The following is a 17,675-nucleotide window of genomic DNA, read 5'->3' on the forward strand; positions in this document are numbered from 1 at the left end:
ATAGCCAGGACATGGAAGCAACCTAGATGTTCATCAGCAGATGAATGGATAAGAAAGCTATGGTACATATATACAATGGAATGTTACTCAGCCATTAAAAGAATACATTTGAATCAGTTCTAATGAGGTGGATGAAACTGGAGCCTATTATACAGAGTGAAGTAAGCCAGAAAGAAAAACACCAATACAGTGTACTAACACATATATATGGAATTTAGAAAGACGGTATTGATAACCACGTATGCGAGATGGCAAAAGAGACATAGATGTATAGAACAGTCTTTTGGACTCTGTGGGAGGGGCGAGGGTGCGATGGTTTGGGAGAATGGCATTGAAACATGTATATTATCATATGTGAAACAGACTGCCAGCCCAGGTTCGATGAATGATACAAGGTGCTTGGGGCTGGTGCACTGGGATGACCCAGAGGGATGGGATGGGGAGGGTGGTGGGAGTGGGGGTTCAGGATGGGGAACATATGTACACTCATGGCAGATTCATGTCAATGTATGACAAAACCAATATAATATTGTAAAGTAATCAGCCTCCAAAAAAAAAATAAATAATTAAAAAAAAAAGAAATTTAGGAACTATCACTCAGATTATCTGAAGGGATTTAATTAACATTGTGGTTAATTAGAAAAGAGATTTCTAATGTAAAAAGATATATTTTAGTAACTATAAATTACACTTATAAGAAAAATAGCTTCCAGTGAGTACACATGCTGAAGACTCCCTCCCTAAGCTCATTTCAATTCATGATTCATCCAGACACAGTCGTCCTCCCCAAGGTGATTTTGTACTTCCTAAAATATTTGGAAATTTCTGGGTACATTTTTGCTTCTCATACTGGGAAAGTACTAGAGGGTAGAGGCCAAAGATGTAGACGCCATACTGGCGTCTAGAGGGTAGAGGCCAAAGGTGCTGCTATCCTCCTACAATGTACAACAAAGAATTACCTGCCCCCAAATGTCCATAGGGCTGACATTGAGGAACCCTGAGCTAGTGTGTTGTTTGAATGGTTTTCTGTGGCAAATCTACAGAGAGGATTATGGTAGCTAATTAATATAAACTCATTGGTAACTGATTATTATTGATAGAAGAAATTTTCCATATGAAATATAGACAGCCATAACTACCACTTTTCAAAATGCTAAGCATTTAGAGTTTTATATTATATTGAAAAGTCACAATTTCCTTCCTTATTGTCTACACAGAGGTTTCACAGCCTTATCAATCCAATTATGTCTGCCAGGCTCCTCTGTCCATGGAATTCTCCAGGCAAGAATACTGGAGTGGGCAGCCATTCCCTTCTCCAGGCCGATCTTCCTCACCCAGGGATCAAACCTGAGTCTCCTGCATTGCAGGCAGATTCTTTACCATCTGAGCTACCAGAGAAGCCCAGAGTTTTATATTCCACTGAAGAGTCAAAATTTCCCGACATGTTATAGACAGAGGTTTCACAAGCTCATCAACCCAATTTTCTTATACTTATTTACTCCACAGATTTTCACAAAGCTTTCATTCAACTAATTATATCAATAAACAAGCCAAAAAACTGTGAATATAGAAAATGGTAGAACAATTTGTGAGAAGACTGCATAAAGAAAAACTTCTTGGATCTAGAAAGGTACTATGGAACAGAGTGACACAAACACCTGTCTATGAATTGAAAACAAAGACATTAAATTCTAAGATATCTTCTCCTCTTCCACAAAGTTCTTATTTATGCAATCTTCTACAAAAATTGTTCTACCATTTTCTATGTTCACAGTACTTTCTACCTTCAGTCAGTTCACTCAGTTGTGTCCAACTCTTTGCAACCCCATGAACTGCAGCATACCAGGGCTCCCTGTCCATCAGCAACTCCCAGAGTTTACTCAAACTCATGCCCATTGAATTAGTGATGCCATCCAACCATCTCATCCTCTGTTGTCCCCTTCTCTTCCTGCCTTCAATCTTTCCCAGCATCAGGGTCTTTACCAATGAGTTAGTTCTTCACATCAGGTGGCCAAAGTATTTGGAGTTTCTACCTTAACTAAACACAAACTCTATAAACCTCAGTACTCTAGGTGTTACCCCCATGCCTCAGAAGTATAATATACCAACCTGTGCCATGACTTTACAAAGCCACTTGGGTTCTACAAAATATAAGTCGCTTAACTGCAATGCTGGGTCTTGAAAATGAAGAAGGACCCCTGTAGGAAAAATCAAAAGTGAAACATGGAATTTGGAATATGAAAATATCAAGGGGCTTCACAGAGAATCTAGCCCAGCCTCCTCACTTTACAGATTAGGAAACTTCAGCATCGTTGGGGTCAGAGCTGAGACCAGAACCAGTGCATCCTAGCTTTCATCTCAGTCAACCATTGATTCTCCAAGTGCCAAGTTAAACCATCACAATAATAATTCTCCTGCAAGTGTAAAAATAACTTCCACATACACTAAATTCACTTGATACTATGAAGGATATAGCTTGAACTTAGAGTCTCACAGTTCCTGAATACTACAGTCAAGCTCTAGAATCCACGTGTTTTAACTCTGGCTGAGAGACTTTTTCCACTACTGTCCTTAGATAATTTCTAAATTTTTCTCTTATGACATAATATATGATTCCACATCAGTACACATGATGATCTTTCAAAAAGAAAAAAACATCAGCTACCTATTAAAGAATTTTGTCAATATTCTTTTAAATGTAAATTCTATACAAGGTTCAGATACATTTTCACCAACTCTACTGCAGAGCTTTGAAAAAATATGTAATAAACAAACCTGATTCATTTAGAAAGTGAACTGCATGAGGAAGCTCATTTTCATCTAACTGCAGCTGATGTTCTCTCACAAGTTGTAATAATCGTTTCCGGTCAATTACAGGAAATTCAATTGGCACATTTTTACGCTCTGATAAAATGATTTTCTCAAGTTCTACGTAGCAGTCTGGAATCAGCTGCCCAACAACAGGCTGATCTCGGATCTATGAAATTACAGATGACAAGCTGTAAAAATCCATTTTATACATCTATGTGTCAGGTAGTTGGTAAATTCTGTGCTAATCATTCAGAAAATGATTATTTTTAATAAAATCAAGATGCAATGTAAGACTAATTGAATCGTGAGAAATAAATAAGATTACCTTAAAAAAAGAAAAAAAAAATGAACACAGAAGCCAATTTGGAAAGAACTATCAAATAACATTGTATGGAAATAATTATCAAGGTATTCAGAAAATCCATGGCGAAATCCAGGACAAATCATTAACCTTAAATAAAGGACCTACTATTTTCTAAGACATTAAATCTACAGGCAATAGATATGCTAACATAAAGGTCAGGATTGTAAGAGCTTTTGGACTTTATTTTTTAGATGAAAATATCCACATCCGAAAGTAAAACTAAATTTTGTTCTTGCTATTTGCAAAATGTAATATTAGTGGGATGTACATATCAACAGTGAAGTCTGGAGACAGACATGAAATTTCCTCACCAAGCTATGCTTTTTCATGGAGACCTGAACTTGGAAAAATAAAAAAATCATCTAAACCCCAATGATTCTATACGAGAAGATGATTTGGGGTCTCTTACACTTAGAATCTAATTAAAATCAAAATTTTAATAGAATGACCTTATGAAGAGAGTTTCTGTAATAAAAATATTTCCAAACATTTTTTCTTAAAAATCTAATTTTAAATAGAAATACAACTTTAATAATAGTAAATGCCTTTGCAAACCACCAGGTGGCAAACTCTCCTCATTTCTCAACCCATGAATATATTCTTGACAATAAAGAATAAAATTTCTACTTGAATTCTTCAACTTATACAAATAGAAACTGGGTTTATTATACCTGCACACACGCGCACACACACACACACACACACACATAAACTTTATACTTGTTCTTTTTCTACTCTTGATCCTTCAGGAACCTGATTTATAGCAGCTGTAACCATTACTTACATATTTACTTCCAAACAGTCAAGATTGTTTAGACATACCCCTTGAACCAGAAAATTAAATATAATTTCACTAATCTCCACTTTTCATATTCCCTCTCTTCATCATTTATAAATTAAGATAAAACAGAACTTCAGATTGAAGTTTGCGTTTAACCCAAGAAGGGAAACCTACATATAAAAGTAAACAAGAGTTCACATAGTAGTCAAGTAACAAAGGGATGGATTTTACAGGGCTGGATTACAGGGTGAGCAAAGGATCCCACTCTGGTAAGGGGCTGGACAAGACCGAGAGGGACATTGTTGGCACTGATTTCTATTTTGTCCTACTTCCTTTATCATCAGGTCACCAACAGTCAAAACAGAAAGCTTTTATTCTAAACTCTGCATGGACACATGTTAATAAGAGTGAGACACACAAAGATTAGAAAAGATCAAGATAAAAGGAAAAGATGAAAAACAAATGAAAGGCCAAACAAAAAAGATTTCTAAATAGATTAAAAGCTGCTGACTGAATACAGGTTGAGGCACCTCAGGGAGGAAAGAATATTCAAGTTGGCAGGCGTTTTGTTTTGGGGTCATCTGCATCACTATTCTGCAAAGCAGCCAATTGAATTTTCAAACCAACATAACAGAATGATGCATCCATTTGCAATATATACCTTCCTTCAAATAATACTGCCGTTTCTCAAAGCATTTGTTGTTAACCTCCTATCCGGTATTGCCTTCAGAGTTCATGTACAAGTGCAGAAAGCAGACTGGTCTTATTGCCAGTAAACTGGTCTAACTTGCTATTAGCCTAAAGTAGTACTAGTCCAGCTTGATGAATCAACTACTTTATTCATAGACTTCTCAACTAAACTCAGATTTTCTCAAAACAAACTCATACTTTAAGAATTCTTTTTTAAAATATGATAAATGGTCTGATATCAATGATAAAAGAGAAGCTATTAAAATATTATAAGTAACAGCAAAGTTCTGTAAGTACAGAGAGTCTCAAAAGGAAACTCCCTGGGTAAAGAGGATATTTAATTGAATATATTAATTTGATGCATTTGTTTCATAAAAGTCATGTCACTCTTTAATCATATGTCTCAGAAAAGAGTAGCAAAAACTAGAGATAAATGATATTTTATTCTTCTAACATAAAACTCCATTGACCCACATTTGTAAAAGCTTTTATTGATTGTGATAAATGTGTGGAAAGATATAAATGTGCAAATTCTCTCTCTGGGCACCACAAATACGGGCACACTTACAAATGGCTCATTAAGTTTTGGACAGAGCATAATCTGTAGAAATGGAACAGAACTAAGCTAACTGGACAACGTGCTATAACCAAGGTGACCGTATAACTTATCATCCAAACTGGAATGCTTCTGAGAATGTAGTGAGACACAATAATTACACTGGGACTTTCCAGGCAAAACAAGACCCTTGTTAGGAGCCACCGCTTTGATCATTAGTACTAATGAGCTAAACCAATAGAGACTAACAGTGAGATCCACTATTGTGTTTGTCATATTGAACTATTCAAAGTGTTTTCCAGTACAGTTTACCCCTTGCTATCTGTAGAGCCCAGGTAAAATTTCTTTCTCTTTCCAGTATTAAAAACAAGCATTTGTTAACCAATTTATTTGTGTTTTATGAACTCTATGAACTATATTTGTCTTACCAGAAATAAAAACTTTGTAAATCAAAAACATAATTCTTAAAGTTTGTCTGAACTAGAATATTGCTTATACATTGTTGAAAACCAAATTAGAGACCATGGTGACCAGATGAAAGAGCCTTCTCTCAATATTGAAGGGGAAAAAAATATATATTTCAAAGGGGGATCACAGTGACAAAGACATGAAGGAACAAAGACCAAGATGAACATAAAACAGAAACTCCAAAAGAAAGGAGCAGATGGAGGAAAACCAGTCGAAGAAAAATACAAGAAAGATAACTCCAAGATCCCAACATCCATCTTTATCCTTTTGATTGAATCAATACTATAGGATGTTGGGAGAGAAAGGGCATCAGAAACATGTCCCAGATTCTCTCAGGAACATTTTCTCAGCCTCTCAGATACCCTTTTCTCTCAGGATTCTCAATTATTTTTAATTTCTAATTCTATGAGTTCAAAATTAAGTCTAACATAAATAATTTTAAAATTAAAAGTACTTGAATAATGCTAACAGATAAGAAAAAAACACACTTTTAAGATAGTTGTTCTCAAGACTGCTGATATTTCTTAGCAGTTGCAGAATGTAAGAGTTAATAAATTATATTTATCTACCACCTAGGGTAGGCAATGAACCATGTTACCTTGAAATTAAGGCTCTCATTGATGATGGTTTTCCGAAGTTTTGCCAAAGCATCGGATTCCTCAGTGGCATTCACAAAGTGGTAATCTCGTATTGCAGGAAACCCTCGTTTGTTCAAGAGTTCCTTGGTAATTTTACTGATACAGGCTTTGCGCTGCTTCTCATCAGTAACATCTAAATGTGTGCCAACTAGAATCACAGGGGAAGAAGAAGCACGGGCCTATGGGGGAAGATACAAAATACTCTTGTGTTTGTTTTAAAATCAACACTGCTTATATTTCCATTGATATTCACTTTCTACGAAATTCACTAGAGTCGAAATGAGAATTCAAAAGACCTCAAGAAGAAAATGACAACTGTCTTCCCTTCCTTAAACCTAAGGAAACAAATTAAACTTCAGAAATTTTTAAAAGTCATTTTTATGCTCCTTCTTAATCTAGTTATTGTCACTTTTCAGGCAGCCCATGTGACAGTAATAGCACATTTCTTTCTTCTGTGCCTAAAATGGGTTATTCTTTAAGTGTGCTTTAGGCTTCTAGATAAAATAGTATTTAATAACACCCAAATAATATCAGAGTAATAATTTGTTTTATATTTTCTCTTCCTTATCTTTGAATTAAACCTTATTAATTCAAATTATAGTAATTCAGTGTGGCTTCTACAAAGAAAAAACAAGTCACTAAAGTAATAAAAGCATTTGGACAGTAATTTGAAGTAGAGGATTTATTTGGCAAAAACAAAACTATGTTCAGCAAAGTGGAACTGAACATTATTTTTCATACAAAGTTAAAAGCACATTGTATTTCCTTCCTGACCACTTGCCCAGTCCCCATCTCTTTGAGAGAGAAAAGCTTCATCTAAATTATTTCATCTGATTGATGACTGTCATTTATAACTTTATTGCTACTTCTGTCTTGGGTATTCCTTTGGAAAAGGTGTATGGATTCATTACATATTCTAATGTATTATCTATAGATTATAAGATAAAGTCAAGCATGTATCTGCTGATACTTTTTAAGTTGACCTGTCTTTATACTTAGAAATGTCTCTTAATAGTAGGCTTCCCTGGTGGCTCAGATTTGCCTCACAGAAGAGCCTACTAGAGCATTATTCAATAACCATTCATCTTTACTTTAGTCTCAATTCTAAAAAGGCACATATTTTTTAAACCATATATACATGAAGGAATATCTAACAGCAAGAGACAAAATGTAAAAGTTACAAAATTTCAAATATAATATTCATCTGGGACCATTTAAAACTGTAAGTCCTACAGGGCTTTACACTAAATTGCCTCTGAGGACACAGTTGGTAATGCATAGATTGCTTCTTTTTCTTACTACAGTTTATTTAAAATTAAGGAAATTCATGTTATACATAAGTAATAATACCAGGGAGCTCCCTGATAGCCTCATGGTTAGGATTTGGGGCTTTCACTGCCATGGTCCAAGTTCAATCCCTGGTCAGAGAACTGAGATCTTGCAAGCCACACAGTGCAGCCAATAAATAAATAAAATAAAATAAAAAAGAATATAAAAATATAGTCTAACATATATTCTCATTTTTAACAGATTAAAAGGGCTTCAAATTTCTCTATCTTTCATTAACATAGAACATACTATTTTCATGTCACAACTTAATTACTCCTAAAAATTTCCTAACTCAAAGTTTAAGTTCTTCTAACTTTCTTGCAAAAAAAGTATTTGAAAAGTCTGTTTGATGGTACTATTTGCCCCAAATAAATCACCTTATATACAATAAGAAAACCCATGAACTATTTTCTATTTTCAAATTGTCAGGTCATATCACCTTTATATTGAAAAGCCAAGGCTTCATGGCATCAACTTCTGCTTGCCCTTTGCTGAGGTCATAGACCGCAAGATACAAGGCTCGTTGGGTCATAAAGTGGGGATGAGTGCTGTAGAATTCCTCACGACCTAAATAAAGATTGGAGAACTTTTCAGTCTTCCAGAGAATAGACAAAAATCCTCTTCAAAAATAAAGTTAGATGGCACTACCCACTCTTTACCATACAAAAAAAAAAAAAGAGAGAGAGAGAGAGAGAAACAATCAATAGATAACAGCTACAAGATTACACTGGGTTTTTACTAGGGATTGACAATTTCTTGCTTATGTGTCAGCTATGTAGCTTCAGCTGACACGTGCTGGTTCCTAACATTTCCTTCCATGGCTTCTCCATTCTGGTGGCAAGGGAAGAATTAGAAGAAATAAATGACTTTGGAATAATTCCATATGATCCATCAGGTCTCTGTAGTATTGAAACAGAAAATTCAGTTTTTAATTCCCTGTTTTAAAAAAGATATCTGAATAAAAAATTTAGCAAAATAAATACCTGCAAAATCCCATACATTCAGAATGAGGTCTTTCTTCCCTTTGCCTCTTATTTGGATAGGCCAGTCTTTCACATCAATGCCAACTGTGGCACCTTGCATCCCAAGATCTGATTTCTTGATTTTCATTAATTGCTGTAATAAGGTGGTCTTGCCACTCCCAGTATTTCCCACAATCATAAGTTTCATTCGGTTATAGGGCACAGCCTTTTTCAACCGCTGCTGAAGAAACCTGGTATTTGAAAAACAAAAATAAAATAATAAACTGCTTAACAGCATACTTAGGCTATAGGTGAATTCTTATGCACTGAATTATTTTAAATATCAAAATGTCATAATGTACAGTATGCAAAAGAGCACATAACTCATACTAACTTAATAATGCATGTGTCTTTCAATGCATTTAATACATCTACTTTGTTAGTGATGTTGGTTGGTCTAGCTGATAATGATTAGAAGCCTCATCAAATATAATGACACTAGAAAGAATCTAAGTATCAAAATATTTATAATACTCATTAAAATTTTACATAAAACACATACACAATTTCTTCAAATACCACAAATAAAACTCTAAAAATTATAAAGCATAAAATTTTACAAAGCCCATAGGATAAAGAATCAAGGTAGATCAATGTTTAATTTTTTTTGTTTGTTTAACAAGTTTTATTTTATTTTTTTTTGCTATTGTTTTTTTTTTTAATTTTAACTTTACAATATTGTATTGGTTTTGCCATGTGTTAAAGAAGCTCCATAATGTTCTCCACAGTGGTTATACCAATTTGCATTCCCACTAACAGTGTAAGAGGGTTCCCTTTTATCCACACCCTCTCCAGCATTTATTGCTTATAGATTTTTTGATGATGGCCACTCTGGCTGATGCGAGGTGATACCTCATTGTAGTTTTGATTTGCATTCTCTAAGAATTAGTGATACTGAGCATCTTTTCATATGCCTTGTGGCCATCTGTATGTCTTCTTTGTAGAGATGTCCATTTAGGTCTTTCACCCATTTTTGATTGCACTGTTTGATTTTTTGATATTGAGCTCCATAGGCTGTTTGTATATTTTAAAGGTTAATCCTTTGTCTGTTGCTTCATTTGCAAATATTTTCTCCCATCCTGAGGGTAGTCTTCTCATCTTGTTTATGGTTTCCTTTGCTGTGCAAAAAGCTTTTATGCTTAATTAGGTGCCAATTATTTGTTTTTATTTTCATTATTTTATGGGATAAGTCAAAAAAAGATCTTGCTGTGATTTATGTCAAAGAGTATTTTTCCTATGTTTTCCTCTAAGGGTTTTACAGTTTTTTTTTTTTTTTTTTATGATATTAGGTAGAATTCTAATTTCATTCTTTTACATGTAACTGTCCAGATTCCCCAGCACCACTTACTGAAGAGGCTGTCTTTTCTCTATTGTACTCTTGCCTCCTTTGTTATAGATTGAAGGGAAGTTGCTCAGTCATCTCCGACTCTTTGCAACCCCACAGACTGTAGCCTACCAGGCTCCTCTGTACATGGGATTTTCCAGGCAATAGTACTGGAGTGGATTGCCATTTCCTTCTCCAGGGGAGCTTCCCAACCCAGGGATCGAACCCAGGTCTCCGTCTTTGTAGACAGATGCTTTACCGTCTGAGCCACCAGGGAAGTCTATAGGTTTATCTCTGGGCTTTCTATCCTGTACTGCTGGTCTATATTTCTATTTTTTGTGCCAGTACTATACTATAGTGTTTTGATTACTATAGCTTTGTAGTATAGTTTGAAGACAGGGAACCTGATTCCTCCTGCCCCATTTATCTTTTTCAAGATTACTTTAGCTTTTCAGGGTCTTTTGTGTTTCCATACAAACTACAAAAATTTTTGTTCTAATGCTGTGATGAATGCCACTGGTAATTTGATAGGAATTTCTCTGAATCTGTAGATTGCTTTGTGTAGTATATTAATTTTCTATCAATTCTTTCTCTATCAATTCTTCCAATAGAAGAACATGGTATATTTTTCCATCAGTTTGTATCCTCTTTGATTTCTTTCATCAGTGTTTTTTAGTTTTCTGAGTATAGTTTTTTTGCTTCCTTAGGTAGATTTATTCCTAGGTAATTTATTCTTTTGTTGTGATGGTAAATGTAATTACTTTTTTAATTTCTCTTTTTACTCTTTTGTTGCTAGTGTATAGGAATGCAAGAGATTTCTGTGCATTAATTTTGTATCCTGAAACTTTACCAAATTCATTGATAACATCCCAGCAGTTTTCTGGCAGAATCTTTTGGATTCTGTGTATATAGTAACATGTCATCTGCAAACAGTTTTACTTCTTCCTTTTCAATTTATATTCCTTTTCTTTCTTTTTCTTCTCTAATTGTCATGGTGAGGGCTTACAAAACTATGTTGACTAAGTGGTGAGACTGGACATCCTTGTCTTGTTCTTGATGTTAGGGGAAATGCTTTCAGTTTTTCACCGCTGAGAATGATGCTTGCTGTTAGTCTGTCATATATGGCCTTTATTATGTTGAGTAAGTTCCCTTTATGCCCATTTTCTGAAGAAGGAAATGGCAACACACTGCAGTATTCTTGCCTAGAGAATCCCAGGGACAGAGGAGGCTGGTGGGCTGACATCCATGGGGTCGCACAGAGTCGGACACAACTGAAGGGACTTAGCAGCAGCAGCAGCAGCAGCACGACCATTTCTGGAGAGTTTTGATCATAAACAGGTGCTGAATTTTGTCAAAAGCTTTTTCTGTATCTATTGAGATGATTATATGATTTTATTCTTAATTTGTTAATATGGTATACCACATTGATTTATTTGCATGTATTAAAGAATCTTTGCATTCCTGTGATAAACTCCACTTGTTCATGGTATATGATCCTTTTAATTTGTTGCTGGATTCTGTTTGCTAGTATTTTGTTGAGGGATTTTGTGTCCATGTTCATCCGTGACATTGGTCTATAATTTTCTTCCTTTTTTTTTTGTAGGTCTCCCCTGGTGGCTCCGTCTGTAAAGACTCTGCCTGCAATACAAGAGACCCAGGTTTGATCCCTGAAATGGGGAGATTCCCTGGAGAAGGAACCTTTTTTTGCAATATCTTTGTCTGCTTTAATTATCAGGGTGATGGTAGTCTTGAAGAACGAATTTGGGGGTGCTTCTCCTTTTCCAATATTTTGGAAAAGTTTTAAAAGGATAAGAGTTAGCTCTTCATTAAGTGTTTGAACAGAATTTGCCTGGAAAGTCATCTGGTGCTGGACTTTTGTGTGTTGGAAGATTTTTAATGACAGTTTTAATTTCATTACTTACGACTGGTCTTTTATATTTTCTAATTCCTCCTGGTTCAGCCTTGGACCAATCCCACTGCTGGGCATATACCCTGAGAAAATTATAACTCAAAAAGACACATATACCCCAATGTTCATTGCAGCAGTATTTACAATAGCCAGGACATAGAAGCCGCCTAGATGTCCATCGACAGATGATAGGTAAAGATGTGGTACATATATACAATGGAATGTTACTCATAAAAAGGAATGAGATTGAGTCAGTTGAAGTGATGTGGATGAACCTAGAGCTTGTCATAAAAAGTGAAGTAAGTCAGAAAGAGAAAAACAAACATCATATATTAACACATATATATATGGAATCTAGAAAAATAGTACTGATGGACCTATTTGCAGGGCAAGAATAGAGACATAGACACAGAGAACAGACTTGTGGAAACAGGCAGGGAAGGAGAGGGAGGACGAATTGAGAGGCAGTATTAACATATATATATTACCGTGTTTACAACAGCGAGAAGCTGCCGTATAGCACAGGGAGCTCAGAGGACAACTCCGTGATCACCTAGATGGGTGGAATGGCAGGGGGAGGCTCCAGAGGGAGGGCATATATGTATACATAGAGCTGCTTCACAATGTTCTACAGTAGCAACTAATGCAACATTGTAAAGCAATTATATTCCAGCAAAAAAAATCAAAACCATCAAGGTAGAGTATACAAGCATACTGTTATATTCATCCTTGATAGTAAGGTTCTATTTGGTACATGTATTCATACATGGTATACATAATGTATATATTCATATATATTGTACATGCATACATATAATGTACATGGAAAGGAAGAGCATATTGGTTAAACTACACTGATACACATAAATGATTTTACTATCGGCAGATAATATGTTGCTATTCCTAACAATATTAATGCAAAAGTAATTGAAACTTACTAGAAGTGCTACCAGTGGCTAACAATACCATCTTTAAATTAACAGAACATGTAAATGTTCTTAAAAATAAAATGGATACAGAAAAATACATTTAACTATGTTAAAATGCTGCCACAGTTCAAAATTAGAATAGTGAACTAAATCATAAGTGAATCTTAGGGAATATTAACTGATTCATTCTCACAATTAATAGGACTTTGAGGAACATTCTTGATAATCTGCATCACCAATAAACAAGAAAATCAAAGTTCCAAATATCTATTTATTAAGACTTCACTATTCTTTGTCATTCTTCAAAGAAGCAAGTGAGAACTACAATTTCTAAATTACTCCAGGTCTATGTACTCTCTAAAAATGTTTAAAAGGTTTAAAAATATTTAAGTTACATAGTAGCTTGATAGCTTAATACTCTGAAAACTTCTTACAACTAAATGTTTAGTAAGAATTGAACAAATTTTATATGAGCATCTTTTCCAGTTTCAGAAAGGAAAATCATGGGAAATACTTATGTAGGATGAGGGGTAGTCATGTTATTTAGCATAACTGCTCACAAACACTTTGATCATAAAATAGACAGAAAGTCAAATGTAAATTATGAAAATTTAAGGAAGAGAATTGGGTAACTAGATAAGTAGGTAGTTAGGAACTCCAAGTTCACTGATAATGCAACAATTATTAACTGTATGCCAGACTCTGTGTTTGGTGCCACGAATGAAACAGAGAGTAAACACAGCAGATATTATAGGCAAGTCAAGGATCCATTGAGAGGTGATAACTGAGTTGAAACCTATAAGATAAATATAGATAGGAGCAGTTTGTGGAAATAAAAACATGATTTTATGGGTAGGTAACAAGACTAACATGCTCAAATGGTAACAAAGAATAGAATAAAGTTCATTATTAACTTGAAGTTCATAAAGTATAAAATCAGAAACAAGCATACTTGAAAGTTTTGGTGGTTTCAAAAATGATAAGGTTGAGTAGGTTATCAGCTTCATAGGCAAAACAGAAGTAATTTTATATCCTTTAAGTAACTATAATGCTTTAAGATAGAATAGACATATGATAAATACTTCCTACATGAAACCCAGATCGAGAAGCCATTATATTCTGCTCTATTTCTTCAGATTGATAATTGGTAATAAGAGAACAAAGATTAATAATTTCCTTTTAGAGTCCATTTCTACTGAAAAGCATAATAAGGAGAAGTAATTTTCTCAACCTTAACTTGGCCAGGAAGAAATTAAAAGCTCTGCAGTGGCACCAAATAAATCCATTTACTAAGTAAAAGGCAAATGACATAGAGTACATCATGCTAGATGGTCCTATACATTCTTTTTTATGAATTGTAACTATATATCCACCAAAGTAACCAGAAAAGGACATCGGAAACAAATTCAGTTAAAAAAATAAAAATAAAAGTATCTAACCTTATGATGTCTTTGGCTTTACATCCTACATGTTTAAAATCAAAATTAAGATGCAGTTCATCCAAAGGAAGATCCCATATTTTGCTTAATTTCCCCATTTCATTGGGAAAGGATCTCAGTTCCAAGTTGTAACTAACATCAAGAGATGTCAGATTTTCAAGACAGCCAATCTCAGGAGGAATCTTAATGAAATAAAAAAGAGCAAACGCTGTTGGTGGGAAGGAAGAAAAGTGTGCTATCAAAAAACAAGATGCTACTAGAAAACAAGAGAGGCTCCGAGACTCTATGAGCAAACTGTACAGCCTTCCAACAGAGTTCTAAAACTTTCCAAAGGTTTGTCATAGTTCCCATCAAAAATGTTTGAAAACATAAATATAAAGGACTTACCCAAAACAATCTACGGCATTTGTTTATAATCTTTTAAAACCCATTTTCCCTTGGAAGCATATTTCATTGCTTCACAACATTGAAATAAAGAAGTTTTTTATATGTATCCAAATCCAATAGTCGGTGGCTTCAGGCTATTCCCTCTCACTATGCTCTTCAGCAAAACCAAAGATCTAATCATCACAAATTTACATATAACTTAACATTCTCAAAATACAACTAAATGTTTAAACCTTAGGTGGCATAATAATTGCAATATTCCAAATTTTTAAGTAATACTCATTATTTTTATAACAGCAAACAGTAATCTGATGCAAAAAAGCTAGGTACCAAAATTATGCAGAGTTATTCTGGAACCTCATGGTTTCAGACGCTTTACTCTCTTTGGCTTTTATAGACAATAGGCTTGAAGCTGGGATGAATGGACAGTTAATTTCAGATTTATAATAAAGACTGGTCCATTTGGGTGAGGGGGTGAGGGAGTATGATGGAAGAATACAGAAATTTAAGAATGTGGAAAACAATGTCAGCTGAAGAACAAAGGCTATACACGGCCTGGTGAAACTTGAGAAATGCAGCATGTCTGAGAGTCTGTTAACAGATCAGAGATTTCATGGTAAATTGACACAATTAAAGCATTACATGTATTTGCAATCAAACATATATAAATATATAGATATTCAAAATAAAAGAGAGTACAAAAGGCAATCTTTAAGGAAATTAAGCATGTTAGTATACCCATTTACCTCAGGGTAGGATTAGATCTTACTCAAAAAGTAAGCAGTATCAAATAACAGATTTTGAAATGATCATCTATGATAACAGACATTACAAAAGCACATTTTTTCAAATTGGCAATAATTTTAAACAAATATGATCTCCTTACCTCTTTCAGTTTATTATGAGAAAGATGTAGTTTCTCTATTCTAGACCATGCACATGCTTTTTCACTCAAGTCCAAGATACTGATCTGATTATGACTAAACAAGAGTTCCCTTAAGTTCAAAGATCTCCAGTGCACAGGACCTGGTAGATATCGAATATCATTGCTGCTCATATCTAAGGACCGCAGGCTGAAACAATACAATGTCGAGAATAAAAATCAAGTGAGTATTTCCTAAATACATGAAATAACATCACAAATAACTTTCAGCAGAGAATAAGATATAATTTTAAAACTAATATTTATTTAAGTCAGTCCTAATGAGGCAGATGAAACTGGAGCCTATTATACAGAGAGAAGCAAGTCAGAAAGAGAAACAACAACACTATATATTAATGCATATATATGGAATTTAGAAAGACGGTAACAACAATCTTAAAAAAAAGGCAGCAAAAGAGATACAAATGTAAAGAACACGCTTTTAACTCTCTGGGAGAAGGCAAGGGCGGTATGATTTGAGAGAATAGCACTGAAACATATGCAATACCATATGTAAAAAGATGACCAGTGCAAGTTCGAAGCATGAAGCAGGGCACTCAAAGCTGGTGCTCTGGGACAACCCAGAGGGATGGGGTGGGGAGGGAAGTGGGAGAGGGATTCAGGATGGGGGGACATATGGGCACCCATGGCTGATTCATTTCAATGTACGGCTAAAACTATCACAGTATTGTAAGTAATCATGCTTCAATTAAAAGAAATTAAAGAAAAGAAAAGAAAATTAAAAAAAAAAACATATATGAGTACACAGGTGTGGTTTTTTGTATATGTAAAGGTATATGTGGTAGGAAAAAAAAGGCATGTCTTAATAGGAACATTTAAATAAGGCCCAATAAAAACTAAATTGAGGTCTAATTTCCCTACTTCAGAAATATAAAAATGTCAATCAGAATGAAAGATTGTATTTTACATTTACAATGCATGAGAAATCATAATTAACAAAATTAAAATTCCTGCCTTCTATACAAGATTCACAAATATGTAGCTTCCATTTCTCTCTTCAATCTCATTCAAATCTGGATGGATTTTTCAGAGGTCAGGTCCTCAAGTTTATTACCAGCTTGTCTCAGTGTGATATACACCATAACACTGATCATGATATCTTGTGTACAGTATGCCTTCAATGAAAATTTGTTGCTTTCATACAGGAATAGCTACCCAAAAAGAAAATGAAGTGCTCAGTCATGTCCGACACTTTGTGACCCCATGGACTATAGCCTACCAGGCTCCTCCATCTAAAGGATTTTCCAGGCAAGGGTACTGGAGTGGGGTGCCATTTCCTTCTCCAGGGGATCTTCCCAAGCCAGGAATTGAACGCCCAGGTCTCCTGCACTGCAGGCAGACGCTTTACCTCCTGAGTCACCAGGGAAACAAAGTTTGTAAGAAACAGCAGGAAAACACATGTCACGTGTAAGGTTACATGTGTAGAAAAACTAAAAGTAGCAACTGTGGTATATTTGACTATGTAAAAGGTTGCCTGGACTTTTACTACTGTTACTGATTCTTTTCACCCAGCATATTTGAAGCATGATAAATTAATTCTAAGATCTGCTAGACCAAGATTCAGATCTATAAAGCAACATTTTTGCTCTACTTTGTTAGATATTGCTCTATTAGATTTAGATTTTGCTCTAGTTACTTTATAAAAACAGTTGAAAGCAATAAAATTTATTTGACTATATGAAAGGCAAGACACGTATGTGTGACCAACAATGTGACTGAGACAAAATTGACAATTGTAAAGTTGTTCAAAGGCAATGCCTCTTGGCTTTAAGACTAAGCTTGGAGCCTAAAGGTGGCCAAGTACATGCTCATTTGTGAAACTAGAATAAATTTAAAGAAATACATATAAACACTGGAAATGTACACCTGAAAATGGTGTCTGAAGGTACAGTGTAATTCAGTTCAGTTCAGTAGCTCAGTCGTGTCTGACTCTGACCCCATGAGTTGCAGCACGCCATGCCTCCCTGTCCATCACCAACTCCTGGCGTTCACTCAAACTCACATCCATCGAGTCAGTGATGCCATCCAGCCATCTCATCCTCTGTCATCTCCTTCTCCTGCCCCCAATCCCCCTCAGCATCAGAG

General features: G+C 35.0%; 1 protein-coding gene across 7 annotated transcripts in view; it reads right to left on the reverse strand.

Annotated features, from left to right (window-relative positions):
* The window catches only part of LRRK2 (leucine rich repeat kinase 2), a 205,786-nt gene that overhangs the window by 89,316 nt on the left and 98,795 nt on the right, over nt 1–17,675 (reverse strand). For all 7 annotated transcript variants that reach the window (XM_024991931.2, XM_010805062.4, XM_059886557.1 and 4 more), the window contains 7 exons: nt 15,534–15,720; nt 14,261–14,442; nt 8,621–8,850; nt 8,077–8,204; nt 6,269–6,487; nt 2,776–2,977; nt 2,110–2,198 (listed from right to left, as the gene is read on the reverse strand). In XM_024991931.2, the coding sequence (XP_024847699.1) occupies nt 2,110–2,198; nt 2,776–2,977; nt 6,269–6,487; nt 8,077–8,204; nt 8,621–8,850; nt 14,261–14,442; nt 15,534–15,720 (1,237 nt within the window). The remainder of the gene's footprint in view (nt 1–2,109; nt 2,199–2,775; nt 2,978–6,268; nt 6,488–8,076; nt 8,205–8,620; nt 8,851–14,260; nt 14,443–15,533; nt 15,721–17,675) is intronic.

The sequence above is a fragment of the Bos taurus genome, chromosome 5 (assembly GCF_002263795.3).
Source record: "Bos taurus isolate L1 Dominette 01449 registration number 42190680 breed Hereford chromosome 5, ARS-UCD2.0, whole genome shotgun sequence".
Taxonomy (NCBI): Eukaryota; Metazoa; Chordata; class Mammalia; order Artiodactyla; family Bovidae; genus Bos; species Bos taurus.